The sequence below is a fragment of the Anopheles merus genome, chromosome X (assembly GCF_017562075.2).
Source record: "Anopheles merus strain MAF chromosome X, AmerM5.1, whole genome shotgun sequence".
NCBI lineage: Eukaryota > Metazoa > Arthropoda > Insecta > Diptera > Culicidae > Anopheles > Anopheles merus.
In genome coordinates, this window is record NC_054081.1 from 23,449,330 (window position 1) to 23,471,397 (window position 22,068).

Here is a 22,068-nt window from a genome sequence, read left to right on the forward strand (position 1 = left end):
ACTTATGATCAATAGTTGCTATCAAATATCGCAAAACCCTTTTCGCTTCTATCCAATCTTGTTGAGTTGGTTTACTAGATTTTTGAGCTAATATTGATGTACTAATAGCGATATCTGGTCTAGTGTGCACGGCTATGTAAAGCAGACCTCCAATGAGACTAAGATAATTTTTGTTATCTGGAAGTGGCTCACAATCCTCCTCCCTCTGCTTTAAGTAGCCTAATTCAATGGGTACCGGAGTCATTTTGGCATTTTCCAGGTTGAATCTTTTCGCAAGTTTTTGAATGTATCCAGATTGTCCTAACTTGTATCCTTGCTCATCCTTTTCAATTTCAATACCTAGGAAATGATGAATATCCCCTAAATTGGTCATTTTGAAGTTTTTTTTCAGATGTTCCAAAATAGCTTCAAATTCACTATTTGTCTGAGTTATGATTATCAAATCATCAACGTTTACCAGTACATAAGCAAAAGCTTGTCCGTGCTTTCTTGTGTAAAGGCAAGGATCTGAATTACATTGTACAAAATCTATTGCTTTGAAAGTAGAATCGACCTTTTGGTGCCAAACACGCGCGGACTGTTTCAATCCGTATAAACTCCTCCTTAATCGACATACCGTGTATTTATCGCCTATAGCGTACCCTTCGGGTTGTTTCATGTAAATGGTCTCTGCTAAATCTCCATTAAGATAAGCATTCTTTACATCAACGTGTTTAACAATCATATTTTTCTGGCTAGCTATAGTTAGCAGTACTCTAAAAGTAGTCTGTTTCATTACTGGAGAAAATATCTCATCATAATCTGTTCCAAATTTTTGTGTAAATCCCTGCGCAACTAGTCTAGCTTTGTAACGAGTTGTATTGTTATCCTCATTTACTTTGGTTTTAAAAACCCATTTACAACCTATTGGTTTAGAATCGGTTGGTAACTTGACTAAGTCCCAGGTGTTGTTATCAAGGAGTGATTGGTATTCCTCATCCATTGCCTTTCGCCACTTACTAGCATCTTCACTATGTAACGCTTCATTTACAGTACGTGGATCATGCATTATGGCTTGGCTGGTTGTATGATTCGCAACTACTCCATGTAAATCTGGAGGATCAATAAGGGTCTCAGTTTCATGGTCTACACCAGAAATACAACGAACTGCTATTTCTGGTCCTACATAGTCGTTGTAACGTGTTGGTAACTTGTGAGGCCTTTCACTACGTCTTAATGTTTATGTATGTTGCGTTTGAGATGCTTCAACCAGGTTATCGGAAAGTGTAGGATCATAATCTAAACTAACAAACGTATTTCGGGTTTGTTCACTGTCTGGGAGTATCTCTTGATTGTGACTACTACATTCGTTTATGAAAATAACGTCGCGACTTCTCATAACGTCTTTCCTTTCAGGATCATAAAGCCTATATGCCTTAGCAGTTTCGTCATATCCTACGAGTAGTGTTGGGTAAAGTAGCACAATTAAGTGTGCTGTGCGCACACGCACATTGCCTTTAGTGTGCTGTGCGCACTGTGCGCACAGTGCGCACTTGGAACCAGTGCGGAAGTGCTAGCACAGTGCTAGCACTTTCGCACAGTGCTAGCACAGTGCTAGCACTTTCGCACAGTGCGCTCTCTGAGCACAGTGCGAAAGTGCTAGCACAGTGCTAGCACTTTCGCACAGTGCGCTCTCTGAGCACAGTGCGAAATGCTAGCACAGTGCTAGCACTTTCGCACAGTGCGCTCTCTGAGCATAGTGCGAAATGCTAGCACTTTCGCACAGTGCGCTCTCTGAGCACAGTGCGGAAGTGCTAGCACAGTGTTAGCACTTTCGCACAGTGCGCTCTCTGAGAGCGCACTGTGCGAAAACACTAGCACTGTGCTAGCACTTTCGCACTGTGCTCAGAGAGCGCACTGTGCGAAAGTGCTAGCACTGTGCGGAAGTGCTAGCACTGTGCTAGCACTGTGCGAAAGTGCTAGCACTGTGGTAGCACTTAAGGCACTGTGCTGTGCTGTGCGCACAGTATGGTGTGCTGTGCGCACAGTGCGCACAGCAGCACTTTACCCAACACTACCTACGAGTATTACCTCCTTAGACTTCCTATCCCATTTCAATCGCTTTTGCTTTGGAATGTGTGCCATCGCTTTTGATCCAAACACACGAATGTGAGTGAGGTTAGGCTTGCGACCACTCCAAGCTTCTTCCGGAGTTAGATTATGCCCCTTCGTGGGTGATCTGTTAATGAGATACTTGGCCGTTAGAACAGCTTCCGCCCAAAAGGGTTTGGGTAAATTTGCATCAAACAGCATGCAACGCGCTTTTTCTACTACTGTTCTATTGAACCTTTCCGCTAGGCCATTTTGTTCTGGTGTGTTATAACTCGTGGAAGGAAGACACATGTGTTTCGTTCGTAGTTCAGACACAGAGTGCCGTTTATTCTCACTGACAGCTGTTTGCTACCCAACTAGCAGTTTCTGTCGATGGACAGCTGTCAGACGTATATGACAACTCTCTCCTCCTAACAATATAAAGTGATTACTTGCTAAAGTGTGAAAGACAATTCATATTTATATTCTAAATTAAAGTAATAATCCCTAATCACGGTATCGAATTGGTGGTTGTCGAGTTCTTGTTGATCTCCTAACTTGAGTTTGAGATTCTTCTCCACAAGCTAAACCTTCATTGATATTATCAGATCTAACCATCTCCGTTTCTGAATCATGAGGGAGTTGAAACTCTTCCATCCTATCTGGCAGATAAACTGATTCATCTATCCAAGGTTCTATGTTTTGGTTACTACTATGGTGGATTGATATTTCTTCAGGACCAGATCTCATTTGGTTTATGTGCCTTTTCCACATCCTTCCATCGTCTAATCGTATTTCGTAATGCAGTTTTCCTAGCTTCTTTGTAATCGTTCCAAATTTCCACTTTTCGGTCTGGGAAAGGAAATCTCTTGCTGCTACTCTTTCGTTTACTGCAAATGATCTTGTCGTTTTGTGTACTACTTCGGGATTGGATTTCTTTTCGATTTTTGGTACCATAACATCAAGCCGAGACCGTATCTGTCTGTTTAACATTAACCGCGAGGGACTTTCCCCTGTGCTTGGATGAGTTGTTTTCCTGTACGCTAGCAGTATGTTTTGTAACTTTTTTGGAATTTCAGATTTATGGCATTGCATAGTTTTAATTTTATCTTTAATTGTTTGTACATATCTTTCTGCCTGACCATTTGTTGCGGGATGGTAAGGAGCTCCTGTTTTATGGGTTATTCCGTTAGATTTTAAGAATGTTTGGAATTTTTCTGACATGAATTGTGTACCTCTATCGGTCACTAAAATTGATGGCAAGCCAAAAGTGGCAAAAATTTCTCGCATTTTGTCTATAGTAGTGTCTGTATTCATATCCGGTGTTATTTTTACTTCAGGCCATTTGCTGTACGCATCTACTAGAATAAGAAAATATATACCCATAAATGGCCCAGCGTAATCCGCATGTACTCTTTCAAAAACTGATTGTGGACGCTTCCATACATGAGTTGGTACTTTAGGAGGATCTTTTCTTACTTTTGCACAAGAAACACAGTTTTTTGATAATCTTTCTATGTCGTTATCCATATTTTTCCACCAACAATAAGATCTAGCAAGAGATTTCATGCGTGATATGCCGAAATGGCCTTCATGAAGTTCGTCTAAGACTCGATTTCGTAATTGAGGTGGAACGTAGACCCTAGCGCCTCTCATAAGACATCCCTTTTGAAGAGAAAATTGTGTCTGGTCGATTCCAAAACGATCGTTAATGGATACTGTTCTCCCTGAATTTAATCCGTCTATTAGTAATTGAACATTTATGTCTTTGCTAGTCTCTTTACTAAGTTCTTCTACTGATACGGGAAGATTTTCTATTTGATTTAGTTCAATTTCATCGGGTTCTTCTGTATCCTCCAGCTGAATGTCTCGGATTGGCAATCGTGACATTCCGTCAGCATTTCCGTGTTCTTTTGATGGTCGATATCTAATCTCAAAATTGAATGATTCTAGAAATACAGCGTAATGTTGCATGCGAGTTGCTGATAGCGTTGGCAAACCTTTCTGTGGTGATAGAATTTGAGAAACTGGCTTGTTATCGGTTATTAAGATAAATTTTCTTCCATAAAGATATCGGTAAAACTTTTTAACTCCGAAAATAATCGCATATGCTTCTTTATCCACCTGAGTATATCTTTGTTGGGTTGGTGATAGTGTTTGAGATGCGTATTGAATTGGATATTCTTTGCCATCTGGATAGATGTGACTTAAAACGGCGCCAACTCCGTAGGGCGAAGCATCTACTGCTAGAGCTATTGGTAAGCTAGGATCGTAGTGTACCAAGATCCGTTCAGATTGCATTTCCTTTTGATCCATTCAAATGCGTCCTGGCAACCTTCATGCCATTCGAAAGGAATTTCGTTTTTAAGTAAATTATTTATGGGATAGATCTTTTCACTTAAATTTGGGATAAATCTCGCGTAATAATTCACAAGGCCTACAAAAGCTCTTACCTCATCTTTGTTCCTTGGTTTTGGCATTAGTTGAATGGCAGTAATTTTCTCCTTTATTTTGTGAATACCGTACTTGTCGATCCTATATCCACAGTATTCTATGCAATCTGCAAGGAAATTACATTTGCTATCATTCACTCTCATATTATGGTCTTGAAATCGTTTTAAAACAGTGCGCAGTCTTTCCACATGGGTCTTGTCATCAGGAGCTGTTATTTTAACATCATCTAAAAATACAGAAACGCCTGGAATTCCTTGGAGAATCTGTGTGATTTCTCTTTGGAATATGGCTGGGGCAGAAGCAACCCCGTACATTAACCGTGTTGGTCTGAATAGTCCCATGTGAGTGTTCAGTGTTAAAAATTCCTGATGTTCAGGTTTAACTGTCATCTGTAAATATGCCTGCGCTAAATCTATTTTCGAGAATTTTTCTCCCCCAGCCATGTTAGCAAAAAGCTCCTCTATTGTGGGCAAAGGAAACTCGTCTATTACCAAGTTTTTGATCACCGTTAATTTATAATCTCCACACAATCGTACACGGTTTCCTGATTTTTTACGGGTACTATTGGTGTAGCCCATTCACTGCGATTGACTTTTATTAAAATTCCTTGATTTACTAAATCGTTAATTTCTTTCTCGACACTTTCTTTTAATGCAAATGGTATAGTACGATTTTTTAGAAATATTGGCAACGCATTTTCTTTTAGGATAAGAGATGCTTGAATATTTGAAATCTCTCCTAATGACTTACGAAAGACTACCTCGAATTCTTCTTTTAATTTTTTTATCACTTCTTGATTAGTATTAGAATGGGTGACAATTTGATTTACGTACGAGTTCCCCTTACTTAATAATTCGTTCCAATCAAATTTCAAATCTCGCATCCATGTTCTTCCTACAATAGGTCCTCTTTTAGACTCTACCACAAATAGTGTTAATTTTGTTTTAGCATTTTCCACTATAACACTAATTGTACCAAATAACTTTATAGATCCTCCACAATAGCTTTGTAATTTTATATCTGATTCTCTAATAGGGATATCTTTAAACCATCTTTGTTTGTCGTTCATACTGATAATAGAAAACGGGGATCCTGAATCTACTTCAAATTGAATTTTAGTATTATTGACTTTTAGTGTTATGTATATTTTTGCGGTATGGTTTGCATTTGGTATAAATTGTTGATCAAAATTGAGTTTACCTCTTCGTTCTCCTCGCTGTCTTGATGTTGTTCGTCAATTAACCTCACACTTTTGCTTCTATTGTTCGTGCGACAGACGCGCTGCAAATGTCCAATTTTCCCGCACTTTTTGCAGACGGTTCTTTTGTGCTTGCATACATATGCAAAATGTGATTCTCCACATCTATAACACTCGACGTTTTTCTTCGTTGTGTTGCTCACGATGTTTACTTCTTTCACTTCAGCACCTCTGCTATTCAGCACTTCAGCACTTCTGCTATTCAGCACTTCAGCGCCATCTCCGGCGGCTTCCATGGCTAAAGCAATTTGCTTAGCTTTTTCCAGTGTTAGATTTCTTTCTTCAATTTGCCGGTTGCGTATTCTTGGATTCCGTACACCAAAAACTAGCTGGTTCCTGAGCGCCTTTGTCAAATATTGCCCGAAATCACAATTAGCCGCCACTTTTTGCAAAGCCGTGATGAACTCCGTTACAGTTTCGCCTTCAGTCTGTAGTCGTTGACGAAACTTCCATAGTTCCACCATTTCGAGGGGTTTCGGGTCGAACAGCTCATCCAAACACTTCACTATTTGTTCGTATGTTTTGTCTTCTGGTTCTTCCGGAGAAATATGATCACACAATAAATTGTATGAATCAACACCCATGTAATGCAGAAGCATGGCTTTTTTATTATTCGATTTAACCTCAAATACCGACATTGCTCCTTCGAAGCGTTTCACCCAGCGGGCCCATTGCATGAGCCCTTTGTTAAAAGGTTCCATATCGAATTTTGCCATTGTGGTGCGTTGTTCACTCTGTGCGATGTTCTGCTTTGTACCACTGCTTGTTGGTTTCTCTTCGATCATGACACTGTCTCCACTTATACCCGATTGTTTCAGCTTTTCTTTAACTGCGTAGCGCTAGCGTTCCAGGGTTCTCAGAATTTGTCACTCGTCGCCAATTGTTATAACTCGTGGAAGGAAGACACATGTGTTTCGTTCGTAGTTCAGACACAGAGTGCCGTTTATTCTCACTGACAGCTGTTTGCTACCCAACTAGCAGTTTCTGTCGATGGACAGCTGTCAGACGTATATGACATGGTGTATACTCGGTTGAAGTTTGATGTTTGATCCCTAGTTCTTTTAATCTGTTTTGTAATAATTGGTTCGTATATTCCTTTCCATTGTCACTACGCAATATTTTTAGTTTGCGTCCGGTCTCTCTTTCCGCTTTGGTACGAAAATCTTCAAAAGCTCCTAATACTTCCGCTTCTGATTTTTGTATTAAGAAATATACTGCATATCTTCTTGTTTTATCGTCTATGAACGTTATAAAATATCGCTTTCCTCCTAATGACGTTTCTTCCATTGGACCGCATATGTCCGAATGAACGATTTCTAATATATCTTCGGCTCGACTGCCTATTTTAGGAAATGGGAGACGACACTGTTTTCCTTTCGCACATATTACGCAATTTTCAGATTCAATCCCATTAAACGTTATACCGGATGCTAATCCATCTTTTAACATCTTTAAATTGCTATAATTAAGGTGTCCCATTCTTCTATGCCATGTAGCTGAATCTACCGCTTTAGATGTAACCGCCATCGCAAAACTATCTTTTCTCTCTTCTAACGGGAATAAGCCATTCGTAACGTCGTGACTGCCGGTCGCAATAAAAATGCCGTTTGGTCCAATCACTTTTACGCCTTTGTTGGTAAAATAAACTTCTTTGCCCTGTCGAACTATTTGGCTAATCGATAATAAATTGTTTGATATTCCCGGGACATACTTCACATTTTCTACGTTAACCGTTGTGCCCTTTGGAATGCATTTTGTGTTAAACCTGATAGAGCCTTTCGCAATAACTTCCATCGCTTGTTTATCCGCTGCTCTTACAGTACCACTTGCCGCACACTCGTTTTCTAACAAATTACGATTGTTCGTGAAATGTTCAGACGCACCTGAATCAAAGTACCACGCATCGTTATTCGCACCACTCATTGTTCCCACTGTTCCCAGCACCATGCTTAACGAAGACGCATTCAATGTACAGTTTCGGGCAATATGGCCGAACTTACCGCAACGCCTGCACTTCGGTCCCTTTGTCTGCTTCGATGGTGCACCTTGTTGATTTCTCGGCTGCCATTGATGCTTCGTCGTTCCAAGAAAGACCGCCTTTTCAGATGACGCACTCGATTTGTATTCCTGCAGCAACTTAGCTTTTATGATATCGCCAGTTATCGCCGTTCCAGAATTTTCTAGCGCCATGATCATCGGCTTGTATTCATCAGGTAACCCGGCGAGAAGTAACGTGCCGATCCACTCTTCACTGATGTCGAAACCAATACCACGCAACTGGTGTGCTGTACCCACTATGTCGTTCACGAAACTTTCCATAGACGCACACGATGCTAACGTTGTGTTGATGAGTTTCCTTAGAAGTCCTACACGACGCGTTAGTCCCGTATCCTCGAACGCTGCTTCCAGCTTCTTCCACACGTCCCGCGCAGTTTCCGCATCTTTAACATGGACGTAATTGATCGGGTCCAACAGCAAAATAATTTTTGCTCTCGCTTTCCAGCACTTCTGCTTGTCCACTTTCGTCTCATCTTCCGGTTTTACCGCCTGCCACAGGTCCTCCAGCTCAAGGAAAGTTTCTACAGCAAACTTCCACGTTGGCCAATTTTCGCGACCAACAAGCCTTTCAATCGACGGTAAATTATTTGCAGAACTAGTAGCCATTTTGTTTTACTGCGTTGGGTCTGGGCCCATAACCTATTGGAAACACACGTCTGGATGGTTCGAGTTCAGATAATAGAGTGAGAGTTTATTTACAAGTGTATACAATATTTCATGCTTTCGGGTTGGACAATACCCAACATCTGTCAAATGACAGTTCGACCCAACTAACCTACAATGACAGTTCGCTTCAACCAACAATATCCATAGAAAAAACGAAAGCTCCATAGCTTCATTGGTTTGCTCAATTGATTTGCAGATGGCGTATTACAACTCATCATTATACTGCTTTCCTTTTCTAGCAATATGTTTCGACAAGTTTCATTTAATCTAATCTTTCAGTTTAATCTAATATAGCCTTCTAAATTTCCGAGGAAAAATCTATTTGAATGGTCGCGTGGTCAGATACGTGGATAACACCAACTACCATTACTCAAATCTCACTTGATTCAATGCTGGTGGTTAGCATTGGAGATTAGTATTTAAACAATCATATCGTTCTAGTGCTAGCGATGCATCGATGCAGCGATGGTCCCTACTTTTTAAAATAATGAATACGCAACACGCTTTGTGACCTACGTTTTACAAAAGTTCGGTTGTTTCGTAATTTTTACTAGCTCTAAGCCGCAGAACGGTGTATGCCGGAGAGAAGCGAAATTAGATGTTACTCGATCGAGAGTTGCAGGAGAAGAAAGTGTATTGGTTAGCACTAGAACCGCCGATGGGACTTTTTTGTCCCATCGCACTCGAAAAAGGTGTGTTATTCCGCTTGCCACCGTGACAAACCATTGAAGATTTCTGATTTTTATTTATTTTGAACGATCTTTCGAATGCGCTCATAAAAATAATTGTATCCCATATGGCTCTTTAAAAAAATCAATTTTATCCTAGATCCGCCATATGGGACATTTTTGTCCCATAGGCAAAATACGTAGTGGTGGCTGGTATATCTGCTGTCAACGAGTGACGGATGTGGTTCTGCAAGTTTGCCAGCACTGGGTGAAAGTATGTGTGGACAGTACTCTGTGAAAAGTGTTAGTAGAAGATGGCCTGTTCATTCATTTTTTTTTAATATTCTGGATTTGGCGGGAATTGATTGGAATTATTGGGTTTTGTGCAATGAACTTACTACAGAAAAGATAACTAGACGCGATTTTCTTTTCCAGCTAGACAAAGAACTTTCATGTTTCATGTGAGCCAGGTTCTGATGAAACAAAGATGTGTTTTAGATGCTTGAAATAATTTATCTAGGTGTTCCTTTTGTTTCCGAAAAAAGCCTTGTCCTCTTCTTTTGACCATTTAGAGCTGTGTTAACAACGAATTTTGTAATGTTTCTGAAGCGAGTCATAGACGTTTGCTTATACCCAAAAAACTTTGAACATTAGACTTGTTTTATTATCATAAAAACCCTACTTATCAGTTGATTGTTTAAATAATTTGTAGCTATAAGCCTAGCTTTACTGTCGTTAAACCCTGTAAGCAATAATTATCTATAATATAATTATCATAAGGAGTTTATGATAAACTACAGAAACCCAAGTAGCATAGCCGAAGTTGTTCAGAGATTTTTCTGTGTGCCAAAGCGAGATGCCCTGTCTTCTCTCTCTAGATTTTGGACAGCAAACCGCCACGCGTGTAGAGGTATGTGCGTGTTACGAAAAACGCGAGGAGCGGGTTCTGAAGTCTGTCGTTGGTCACACATACATGCATTTACCAGCGGATTGCGCTACACCGTGTCTACCCATCTTTTTCGATCTATCATGATCTTTTCTGCTATCGCACTCATCCGGGTGTTAGGCATTCTCAGTCTGTCCAGAACTTTCGTTGTGGAAGGATGTGCGGGAGTGATGTGCGATTTCTTGTGTCCCCTACTTTCCATGTTTACGTTTTGCGCAGTGTTGCTTCTTATTCCATTGTGGAATGATTTATCCTAGCTAACTTGTTGAGGTAAGTTTCTTGATCTCATATGTGCTTCAATGTACTAATTCAACTAATGCTTATCGGCTTCAAAGTTACAGGTGCATGCTCCATTCATCAGCGCCTACGTGTTGGCATCATCAACAATCTTCAAAGTGGGTGACGGAAAGAAATTGTTTTCCAGTTTTAAAATATTAAGGTAAGTGTTGCTCTCATGATATACGCAAAACTATCCAAAGTAATACGTTCTACATACATTAATTATTGGTTCATTTTTATTGACAGCGTTCAGCACAACTCAGCCACAAAACAACCCCCTGTGCAATGCGATCCAAAAATTGGAACCTCTCGCTCATGTAGTTCGTTTTTCTCTTTCCCTCCTACAGCGTTTTTGTCGAGCAGCTCATCGAGCAATGCGTCCCTTGCGTTTCCTCTTCCCCTTCGCCTGAGCGCGCTGCCAAAGATGTATATGTGTTGGTGCGTGTGGTGGCCATCATGTGTCAAACAATGTGCGCTTTCATTTTTTGTCTATTGTCGTCTCTTTCACACCTAGGTATGCTTGATGTGGAACGATTGCGGCGCCGATAGAAAATGTAAACATTGCGGACTGCTCATCCAAGAGTGCTCCGGCGTTAATTAAATAATAATTGCATAAAGTCGAGTGAAAATAGGATCAAGCCGTGTAAAAAGAATACATTTAATGTATCCCGACCCTGTCCATAGTCATGCGCGTCAAATGGCACGGTTGGAACGCGAACATACTGCGACGCGAATGCGTTTTGCTGAGCAACCGGAACCGGACCCGGGTAAGAGAACATTAAGCTGTGCGGTCTAAGGAAAAGTGTCCTCAATATGTTCCTTTTCTCTATGTTTTAGATGACCGAGTCGATGATGCTGTGCCACTGGTGTACGAAGCAAGTTTAGGCCCTATGGAAGTGAACGATAAGTTACAATCATTATAAACTGTGGATTGCGAACCGCTTATTATGTTTGTGTACACATTTTTTACAGACAAATTTCTACCGATGAGTTCTAGTGTGGAGAACAGTGCGTAGACCAAAAGCAGCGATGAAGATGGTAAATTGCATTTATACGGGGCAACAACACACCTTAAACCGAAATGCGTTCTGTGCACGCCCATTGCCAATGTAATGGACACCGAATCGACGGTAATCGTTGGGGTACAGCAGTTGTACCTGGTAAGAATAGTATATATAAGCATCTTGTTGTTTGATAAAGTTCTTACCCTATACATTTCTCTTGTTATAGCCACATTCAGCAATTCATATTGCCACACTATAGCCAAGGAGAGATTTATACTGCATGTCGTCATGCGTGGTAAGCGCATGGTATGGGGAACCGCTTTTGCTGCGTGTGTCTGCAAGTGGCATCAGATTCTTTGGCAAGTGACGAAGTCATAAAAAGTAGGTTATTAGTAATTAGTAATATTTGGGTACAATACATATTACTTAATACTTTTACTATTTATTTTATACAGGTATCTGGTAGCGCGTTTGGAATCAGCTTAAGGTGCACAATCCCAAAGTAATGAACAATTCATGTCCGTTAGGATGGTTAATATTGCGAGCCATAGACGAATGCACTGTTTCCGCTCCATATTCTACACCTTATGTGCCCTATGATGCATATGTTGCTGCGTTAGGGATCATGTAGCGACGCTATGGTGCTCTCCTGTACAAATAGTGATCTTTAGCGAAACGGTCTCAACAACCAGTCCATGCATATACATGCCTCACGGTGTATGCAATCTTTGCAAACAAGACTGCAACTCCAAAAACAAGCTTTTCTGTCGCATACTTACTCCTCTTAAAATAATGTTTTTTTTTTATAAATCTGAGCCCCACATAATACCAAGACAATTGCTACTTATGTTTTCGGATTGTGAATGCAAATATAGAGCTTTTGGATTTTAAGTTCGGTATATTCTTCTTCTGAGTTCATGTTTTGTAATAATTTAATTCATTTTTATACAGTTCACCAAACGGACACACCTAAACTAATACTACTAACAAACTATAATGAATTCTTCATAACTCAATTTAACCAAAACCTATACTACTATTTACAACTATACTAACTATACTATACTAATTTTAAAAAAATATGACAAGAAAGTACATATCTACTATTTACAAATTCAAATCAAAATTCAGATCTTCGTGATCTTCAAGACCTTCAACATCTGCTAAGTTCAGGTGATGTTCTTCGTTTTCTTCTTCGGCTTCTTCGTTCCCAGGAACGCGTGCTGCGGCGTTCAATTTCAAAATAAAATATTTTTTTAAAAATCCTTCTTTCACTACCATGTCGTCCGTGCTTCCAACTTTTGCCATTAGTGACACAATGTTAGGATAATTTTTTAGCGGTATTTTCCCGTTCTTGGCTGTCCACCTGCAGGAAGGCATGAAAGTCTTTGAAAAAAGCAAGTCCCTTGCTTGGTTCAACCGCTTCATTGAATACGGCGACATCACCTCACATTTGAGCCACGACACACAGTGCCGCATATACTCCTTGTCAGCCAACTTCCGCTCCATGTTGTCTAGTTCGTCCTTCGATCTGATGGGTTGCAGCGTAAACTCGTCCGGCAAAGACCTCGCACACCCCTCCTTGTCGGCACACACCGCTGCTCTGATCCGGTTCACAACCACCTCCGTCGTCAATACCGTCTTACGGATGACGGGGATTTCCTTATTCAGAGTTGCGCTGTGTGCCTGGAGGGTGTTTTCGATATCGTCAAACCGTCGTTTTACGTATTGAAATAGGTGCGATATTTGCTGCCGCACATCAGTCGAAGGATCGACACCAGGATAGTCAGTGGCGGTGACTGTGGCTCGGGGTGGAGTAGAGACGGGATCTGCGCGATTCGAAGCCGTACCCAAATGAGTAGCGGTTGACCGGAGAGGACTAGCTGCCTTCGAACGTCGAATTACCCCGATCGGTTCTTGCTGGTGGATGGGACAGGTGATACAGCAGGAACTGGCTGGTTATCGTAGCGGACTGGCGAAGCGACCGCTGATTCCCGCCGGATTGGCGATGCAACGATGGCATTTCGCTGCACTGCCGATGCAACAGTGGCACTCCGCTGCACCGCCGCTGTAGCTGTAGCACTACGCTGCACCGCCGCTGTAGAGGTAGCACTACGCTTCACTGCCGATGCAACGGTGGCACTCCGCTGCACCGCCGCTGTAGAGGTAGCACTACGCTTCACTGCCGATGCAACGGTGGCACTCCGTTGCACCGCCGATGTAGCGGTTGCACTACGCTGCACCGCCGCCGTAGTAGTTGCACTACGCTGCACCGCCGCCGTAGTAGTTGCACTACGCTGCACCGCTGATGCACAGGTGGCACCTTGCCGAACAGGTGCAAACGACGACCCAGCTGTTAAGATGGCTGGAGAGGCCGGGAAAGTTGAGGGGACAACTGTTGTCAGCTCGCTAACCGATACTGCGCCCCGGACATCGGTTATATGGTTGGTGTTGATGTGAGGACCACGTAGTCCCATTATTTTTCTCGGAGGACCGTTTGAATGTTCCTGGTGAAATGGCACAGCTGGTCGAAGGGCGGTAGTGCGTTGGACACTGCTTGCTATCATGGTGCTGGTAGCCCATGTTAACGTTCCACATGTAGCCGCTGTGGCGACAGTGGTGATTGTTCTTGCCACGGTTGTGGTTGTGGCAATGCCGCTGGTGGTGATTTCGGATACCGCCCCCGGATATGATATATTAGAAATTTTCTTCATACCCGCGTCGGACAGACGATATACGCCAGTAGGAATAGGGACATCGTTGTCACTAGACTCCTTTCGTACCGGAAACATTTTGCTGAAACAATGCAACAACGCAAAATTTAAGTAAGGTTTATGCGCATCCATGATTACCGCGGTCAATTGGTTACATCGGAACCGGCATGGAACATACTTCACGGACAGCAGTTCAACACCAGCAATCAATCGACCAGCGGCATATAAGCAAAAAATAATGATAAATAAATACTTACCAAAACTAAAACACGCCTTACTAACACGAATTTAATAAATCGCTCCGCGGAGGAAAATACATGTGATTCGATGGCGGCACACAGACAGAATGAGGAGATGCAAGGATGGTGTGTACAGTGTTGGCGCCAAATAAAGGAATCGGTGGTGTGGGTGAAGAGAAATATGAGGGCAACGGTAAAAAACAAATACGTACGATACACACAACTGTGTGTAAATATATTTTTTGGCCGTTATATATTTTTCAATACATTTGCAAATTTGGATCTACCTACACAAATGCATTCCCACGCATTCGAATTGCCAGAAAGAGATAGATATATACTTTGCCATCTCGCTCGGCACGCAGCCATGAGCTCGAAAAAGTACACAGCCAGTGTCAAAAGGGCTGAAGTTTGACATCCAAATTTGAGTATAATTTGATCAAAATCCGATTCAAAAACCGAGCTCAAAAACTGCTCGATTTTGCGCAGCGGGAACGCACTGGATTACGCTAAGAACTTGTCAAAACGCGCGCCACCCCCGGGCGCGGTAGGAGAAAGGAAGAACGAGAGGAGGAAAAACTAAAGCCAGCGCGCAGCTCTGATGGTACCCCGGACGCGGTAAGGAGAAAAAAGATCGAGAGGAGGAAGAACGGTAAATTTGGAAGGGGGAGACCGTTCTGCCGTCTACACAGTGTGAGTATGCCAAAGCACGTGTTGGAACGGAGAGAAAATGTGTGGAATAAATGTATTTTTTCTATCTGTCTCTCGCTCTGATTTGAGTGATTTACCCTTCGTGAGTATCCACGAGCTCCCTCGTGTGGTTGTTGTTGTTGGAAGTTGAAACCGAACCCTCTTCGTGCGCTGCCAAAATCAGCGTAGAACGAAATCGAGTGGCTCAAGCGAAAAAACGAAAAAAATTATGAACGAGTGTGCTGTGAGAATAACACACACGCACGCACAAGGCGACACCCGAAATCTGGTGCGATACCGGCTTTCAGTGGAGCAAGTACACACATGCACACATTTGGCCACACCAGCGCTCTGTTCTAGTGCAGGTAGTTTTCTGCAGTCCACGGTGATACTACACACAGCCACGCACTTGGCGATACACGCTGTTTGGTGCGGTGCGGTGGACGTTCAGAATTCAGTGGTGCAAATACACACATGCACACACTTGGCTACACACGCAGTACGGCGCGGTTGGCTTGGCAGAAGCGCATACCCACATTCAAGCAGAAGCTTTATTTTCAGTCCAGTGAGGTTGGGGCTTGTGTGGTGTTTCAGCGCTTGGTAGTCAGCAAATAAAATCCGTGAAAAATGGAGTTTTGTTTAATTTGAGGTAAGTAAAAGTGATTAAAATTATCAACCAACATCATCCCTCCTAATTAATAACATTTTTCTTCTATTTCATGTGTGTTTCACGGCGAACGGAGACAACAAAACCTGTGGCTGTGTCGTAGTGCTCGAGATGGTGGCCCGTAGCGAAAGGAACTAGGCGCAACAGCGAGGAAGAGCAGAAAGTGTTGTGACGATTTTGTGATTTTATTCACTGTGCGAGTGTGGAAAGAGTGTTTTGAAATAATGTGCGTTAATGTGAAATTAAGTTCAGTGTTCGTAGTGCATGTGTTTTTGATTTTTGTAAAAAAAGTGTTAGATAAATGTTATTAATTTCAATAAATAGAATTGTTGTGATATAATTATGTGCACTGTATCATTTCGCAAAGAAATCCTAGCAAAAAAGGGGGAGGGGGCTAATTAAACGAAGGGTCGTACCGAACTCCGTTCGGGTTCGCTTCGGCTTCGGGTTGCTTCGGAGGCTGAGACCCCAAGTAGCAACCGAAGCTTTTTTCTCCCAGTTTCAACCCCCTCATGTCCACAAACTGCCTTCGCTTACTATTCCTATCCCGTTTCTACATTCCACAACGTTTGTTGCGTTCTCACTCATCAGGGTGTTAGTCAATTCTCTCTTGCCACACGAAGAGAATTCTCCGGCAAACTTCGTGTGTTTGATTCTACCCATCCCTGTTGAACACACGCCATTTTCTTCCATCGCACTCATCAGGGTGTTTGCTCTTTTCCATCCAAGCCAAAGAACGACTTCAGTGTGCTCTGAACCGTGGACGTGAGAGTGTGTGTTTGTGTGCTGCGTGAACTATTTTTCCTGCGTGAAACACTTTCCATACTGCGCCATCCGCGGTGTTCTTTCTGCTTTATCGGAGGACAAATTGTTATCATCTGATTGTTTCGGTAAGTGTCCTTTTCTAAGTGTCTAGTGTTATGTGACATTTATTCTAATTAAAACATTGCACTTTACATGTTTCAGATGTGTGCTGCTACCGCTAGCTGTTCTCCAAACCTCTTCAAATTGCGACACTGTGTGCACAGGTGTTCAAGGTTCAATTGATCCTCGAGCACAAAGGTAAGTTTGTCACATCTTTAAATCAAGTGTAATTTTTTTAACAAAGTATGTCTATTAATTGTGTACTTTCATCAACAGCCTTCATACAACACCACGGTTGAGGCGCGTCAAATCTGATGACATCTTTCTAGAACCAAGCAGGCTGAACACGCGCACCACCACGGGCTCCAGCGCGGTGTGAAGAGGAAAGAAGAAAAGACAGAATTGGAAACAGCCGCGCCAGGCTTCCAACCACCGTGTGTGTGTATGTAAGTATGTGAGAACACATGTGTGAATCCTCTTGTGGGAACTGCAAAAAGAAGAGAATAAAGAGTGTGAAGCAGCTAGACTGCCGCAACCAAATCAAGAGAGTGAATTCTCATTTCAATCCGAAAAACTGGGAGAGAGTGATGACATGCGAGAGAGAATAAAACTAGAAACACGAGAGAGGGCCACACGAAGCGTTTTCGGGTTTTTTCGCCTTCGCGCACATTTTGCTTTATGCGCGCGACTAAGTGAGCCTTGATGAGCGCGATGGCTCCCATACAAAGGCCTTCGGCTTTGCTAGCTGGGACGTTTCGCCAACTCCCCAACAAACAAAGCCGAAGTCGCTCGAACCTTTGACTCTGTGCCAGAGCGAAAAAGCATGCATTCTGCATCAAGTTCTACAGCTGCAAACACAGCGCGTGTAGATGTGTGTGTGCGCGGAGCGAATGCATGGATGAAGATGGGAAGCAGCGGGGTTTTCTTGTTCAGTTGACGGGACCCGAACAATTCCCCATGGTTTGGTCAGTCCAATGCCAACGCTGCTGAGGGAAGGGTGTGTTACTTTTCCGCGCGGTGGGATTCACGCTCATGATGATGAAAAACATTATGTTCTTTGGAATATTTGCTTACTATGTTATTGATTTCACCATTTTCTAAATTTTTCACTACTTTTCAAATATTTTATGAAAATACACGTGAAAGTTTCTATAGATAATATTTTAAGAAGAAACGGCGCAAAAAAGTCGCATTGCTAAGATTGATGATATTATCGATTTAAAAAAAGTTTCTGAACCCGTAATGAAAAAAAGAAAAAAAAAATACAAAAAACTTTTTCTAAGTTTATTTTGAGTTGCTGAATCTAGCTCTCGAAAATCGTTTTTGGATAGGATGAATAGTTTCACAGATATTTATCAAAAACCTGTTGATTTCTTCTCACTCACGTATTTGAAATGTCCAGCAGTAAGCGGGTATCTCTTCATTGCGCGGATGCTTGCGCCTGTGATACTAGACAACAATCATACGATGGAAAAGATCCATTCTTATTGCATTAATAATCTCGCCAAGCGCGATGTAATAAATGGTTAAATTATTTGACCGGCAGGTTTCAAATATTTCTTCCATCACAAACGCTGGATCAAGACCCAGCGGTAAGTACCCTTTAATCCATATACAAAAATAGCTCTCCATCCAGTTCACAGGCAAACAGACAGCAAAGAGGATTCCACAAAGCACAAGCGGCTCAGGCTTAACCCGCCCACCCCACTTGCCCCCCAAGGCGAACACGTAAAAAAGGCACGCCCCAAAATCAAACTGCGCAGTGTGTGTGCGTGTCTTGTTTTACTTTTTTCCCATTCGAAACCCGAACCAACTTCGGCTTTTTCACGAAGAAAGGTTCGAGCCATCGCTTCCCAACGGTCAAAAGCCGAAGATTTTATATTGACCTTTCGTTTTTTCTATCTGTCTCTCGCTCTAATTTGAGCGATTTTCCCTTCGTGAGTATCCACGAGCTCCCTCGTGTGGTTGTTGTTGTTGGAAGTTGAAACCGAACCCCCTTCGTGCGCTGCCAAAATCAGCGAAGAACGAAATCGAGTGGCTCAAGCGAAAAAACGAAAAAAAATATGAACGAGTGTGCTGTGAGAATAACACACATGCGCGCACAAGGCGACACCCGAAATCTGGTGCGATACCGGCTTTCAGTGGAGCAAGTACACACATGCACACATTTGGCCACACCAGCGCTCTGTTCTAGTGCAGGTAGTTTTCTGCAGTCCACGGTGATACTACACACAACCACGCACTTGGCGATACACGCTGTTTGGTGCGGTGCGGTGGACGTTCAGAATTCGGTGGTGCAAATACACACATGCACACACTTGGCGACATACGCTCTGCTGTGCGGTGAGATTTGTGTTCTGTGTCCAGTGGTGCAAATATACACACACACGCACTTGGCTACACACGCAGTACGGCGCGGCTGGCTTGGCAGAAGCGCATACACACATTAACGCAGTAGGCTTTACGTTCAGTCCAGTGAGGTTGGTGCTTGTGTAGTGTTTTTGCACTTGGTAGTCGGCGGATAAACCCCGTGAAAAATGGAGATTTGTTTTATTTGAGGTAAGTAAAAGTGATTAAAATGATCAACCAATATCCCCCTTCTAATTAATAACATTTTTCTTCCATTTCATGTGTGTTTCACGGCGAACGGAGACAACAAAACCTGTGGCTGTGTCGGAGTGTTGGAGCAGATGGCCCGTACAGTGCAGCGAGAAAAACCAGGAGCAACAGCGATGAGGAGCAGAAAGTGCTGTACTGAATTTGTTATTTTTTGCTCAGTGCGACTGTAAAAAGTGTTTTTTTTAAATTATGTGCGTTAATTTAGGATTAAGTGCAGTGATTATTGAGCAAGTGTTGTGTTTTCTTTGTATTCTATGTTGGTTCGATATTCAATAAATCGAATTAACTTAGTATAATGGTGTGCACTGGATCGTTTTAGAAAGAAATCCTGGCAAAAACAGGGGGAGGGGGCTAATTAAACGAAGGTTCGTACCGAACTCCGTTCGGGTTCGCTTCGGCTTCGGGTTAATTCGGAGGCTGAGACGTTTCGCCAACTCAGCTTCAAAGTCAGCTTCAATCTCAGCGGATCTCTGAGTGCTGGTGACCGTTGGGTTCCGTTCAACGTCGAGCAATGGTTCGAGCGATAAGCTCCCTCGAACCCATCTCGAACCTTATTTCCTTCGAGCGACTTCGGATTTGTCTGTTCCCAACCCAACGGTCAAAAGCCGAAGATTTTATATTGACCTTTCGTTTTTTCTATCTGTCTCTCGCTCTAATTGAGTGATTTTCCCTTCGTGAGTATCCACGAGCTCCCTCGTGTGGTTGTTGTTGTTGGAAGTTGAAACCGAACCCCCTTTGTGCGCTGCCAAAATCAGCGAAGAACGAAATCGAGTGGCTCAAGCGAAAAAACGAAAAAAATGATGAACGAGTGTGCTGTGAGAATAACACACATGCGCGCACAAGGCGACACCCGAAATCTGGTGCGATACCGGCTTTCAGTGGAGCAAGTACACACATGCACACATTTGGCCACACCAGCGCTCTGTTCTAGTGTAGGTAGTTTTCTGCAGTCCACGGTGATACTACACACAGCCACGGACTTGGTGATACACGCTGTTTGGTGCGGTGCGGTGGACGTTCAGAATTCAGTGGTGCAAATACACACATGCACACACTTGGCGACATACGCTCTGCTGTGCGGTGAGATTTGTGTTCTGTGTCCAGTGGTGCAAATATACACACACACGCACTTGGCTCCACACGCAGTACGGCGCGGTTGGTTTGGCAGAAGCGCATACCCACATTCACGCAGTAGGCTTTACTTTCAGTCCAGTAAGGTTGGTGCTTGTGTGGTGTTTCAGCGCTTGGTAGTCAGCAGATAAAATCCGTGAAAAATGGAGTTTTGTTTAATTTAAGGTAAGTAAAAGTGATTAAAATTATCAACAAACATCCTCCCTCCTAATTAATAACATTTTTCTTCCATTTCATGTGTGTTTCACGGCGAACGGAGACAACAAAACCTGTGGCTGTGTCGTAGTGCTCGAGATGGTGGCCCGTACAGTGTAGCGAAAGGAACTAGGCGCAACAGCGAGGAAGAGCAGAAAGTGTTGTGACGATTTTGTGATTTTATTCACTGTGCGAGTGTGGAAAGTGTGTTTTGGAATAATGTGCGTTAATGTGAAATTAAGTTCAGTGTTCGTAGTGCATGTGTTTTTGATTTTTGTAAAACATGTTAGATAAATGTTATTAATTTCAATAAATAGAATTGTTGTGATATAATTCTGTGCACTGTATCATTTTGGAAAGAAATCCTGGCAAAAAAGGGGGAGGGGGCTAATTAAACGAAGGTTCGTACCGAACTCCGTTCGGGTTCGCTTCGGCTTCGGGTTACTTCGGAGGCTGAGACGTTTCGCCAACTCAGCTTCAAAGTCAGCTTCAATCTCAGCGGATCTCTGAGTGCTGGTGACCGTTGGGAAGGTTCGAGATGGGTTCGAGGGAGCTTATCGCTCGAACCATTGCTCGACGTTGAGCGGAAGCGATAGCTCGAACCTTTCTTCGTGTAAAAAGCCGAAGTTGGTTCGGGTTTCGAATGAGAAAAAAGTAAAATAACACACGCATACACACTGCGCAGTTTGATTTTGGGGCGTGCCTTTTTTTCGTGTTCGCCTTGGGGGGCAAGTGGGGTGGGCGGGTTAAGGCTGAGCCGCTTGTGCTTTGTGGAATCCTCTTTGCTGTCTGTTTGCCTGTGAACTGGATGGAGAGCTATTTTTGTATATGGATTAAAGGGTACTTACCGCTGGGTCTTGATCCAGCGTTTGTGATGGAAGAAATGTTTAAAACCTGCCGATCAAACAATTCAACCATTTATTACATCGCGCTCGGCGAGATTATTAATGCAATATGAATGGATCTTTTCCTTCTTTTGATTGTTGTCTAGTATCACAGGCGCAAGCATCCGTGCAATGAAGAGATACCCGCTTACTGCTGAACATTTCAAATATGTGTGTAAGAAGAAATCAACAGGTTTTTGATAAATATTTTTGAAACTATTCATTCTATCCAAAAACGATCTTCGAGAGCTAGATTCAGCAACTCAAAATATATTTAGAAAAAGTTTTTCGTATTTTATTTTTCATTACGGGTCTAGAAACTTTTTTTAAATTGATAATATCATCAATCTTAGCAATGCGGCTTTTTTGCGCCGTTTCTTCTGAAAATATTATTTATAGAAACTTTCACGTGTATTTCATAAAATATTTGAAAAGTAGTGAAAAATTTAGAAAATGGTGAAATCAATAACATAGTAAGCAAATATTCCAAAGAACATAATGTTTTTCATCATCATGAGCGTGAATCCCACCGCGCGGAAAAGTAACACACCCTTCCCTCAGCAGCGTTGGCATTGGACTGACCAAACCATGGGGAATTGTTCGGGTCCCGTCAACTGAACAAGAAAACCCCGCTGCTTCCCATCTTCATCCATACATTCGCT

The 22,068-nt window shown here is 42.5% G+C and overlaps 2 protein-coding genes and 3 long non-coding RNA genes across 5 annotated transcripts; 3 read left to right on the plus strand and 2 right to left on the minus strand.

Annotated features, from left to right (window-relative positions):
• Positions 1-5,661: 5,661 nt before the first annotated feature.
• On the minus strand, positions 5,662-8,629 carry LOC121591163. The gene is made up of 2 exons (XM_041911596.1): positions 7,358-8,629; positions 5,662-6,621 (listed from the first exon to the last, which is right to left on the minus strand). Exons 1-2 carry the CDS (start codon positions 8,444-8,446, stop codon positions 5,662-5,664), a joined length of 2,049 nt encoding a protein of 682 aa, XP_041767530.1. The 5' UTR covers positions 8,447-8,629.
• A 1,438-nt stretch (positions 8,630-10,067) lies between these two features.
• Positions 10,068-11,156, plus strand: LOC121592534. The gene is made up of 4 exons (XR_006004676.1): positions 10,068-10,390; positions 10,456-10,559; positions 10,646-10,837; positions 10,914-11,156. It is a non-coding gene; the product is annotated as an uncharacterized LOC121592534 (long non-coding RNA).
• Positions 11,157-11,252: 96 nt separating this feature from the next.
• Positions 11,253-12,281, plus strand: LOC121592532. The gene is made up of 3 exons (XR_006004674.1): positions 11,253-11,559; positions 11,630-11,784; positions 11,859-12,281. It is a non-coding gene; the product is annotated as an uncharacterized LOC121592532 (long non-coding RNA).
• Positions 12,282-13,304: 1,023 nt separating this feature from the next.
• Positions 13,305-14,161, minus strand: LOC121591164 (platelet binding protein GspB-like). Its single transcript, XM_041911611.1, has 3 exons — positions 14,120-14,161; positions 13,818-14,061; positions 13,305-13,756 (listed from the first exon to the last, which is right to left on the minus strand). Exons 1-3 carry the CDS (start codon positions 14,159-14,161, stop codon positions 13,305-13,307), a joined length of 738 nt encoding a protein of 245 aa, XP_041767545.1.
• Positions 14,162-18,665: 4,504 nt separating this feature from the next.
• LOC121592541 lies at positions 18,666-19,489 on the plus strand. The gene is made up of 2 exons (XR_006004678.1): positions 18,666-19,136; positions 19,230-19,489. It is a non-coding gene; the product is annotated as an uncharacterized LOC121592541 (long non-coding RNA).
• Positions 19,490-22,068: the final 2,579 nt, after the last annotated feature.

Bases quoted from the DNA above. Each gene is read 5' to 3' on its own strand.
- LOC121591164 (XM_041911611.1), bottom strand. From the start codon at position 14,161: ATGTCCCTATTCCTACTGGCGTATATCGTCTGTCCGACGCGG. The intron at 14,062-14,119 runs GTATGAAGAAAA...AATCACCACCAG, and splicing joins ATATCGTCTGTCCGACGCGG to CGGCATTGCCACAACCACAA. The intron at 13,757-13,817 runs GTTAGCGAGCTG...CCATCTTAACAG, and splicing joins ATGTCCGGGGCGCAGTATCG to CTGGGTCGTCGTTTGCACCT.
- LOC121591163 (XM_041911596.1), bottom strand. From the start codon at position 8,446: ATGGCTACTAGTTCTGCAAATAATTTACCGTCGATTGAAAGGCTTGTT. The intron at 6,622-7,357 runs GTTACGAATGGC...CTGGAACGCTAG, and splicing joins TTGCGACCGGCAGTCACGAC to CGCTACGCAGTTAAAGAAAA.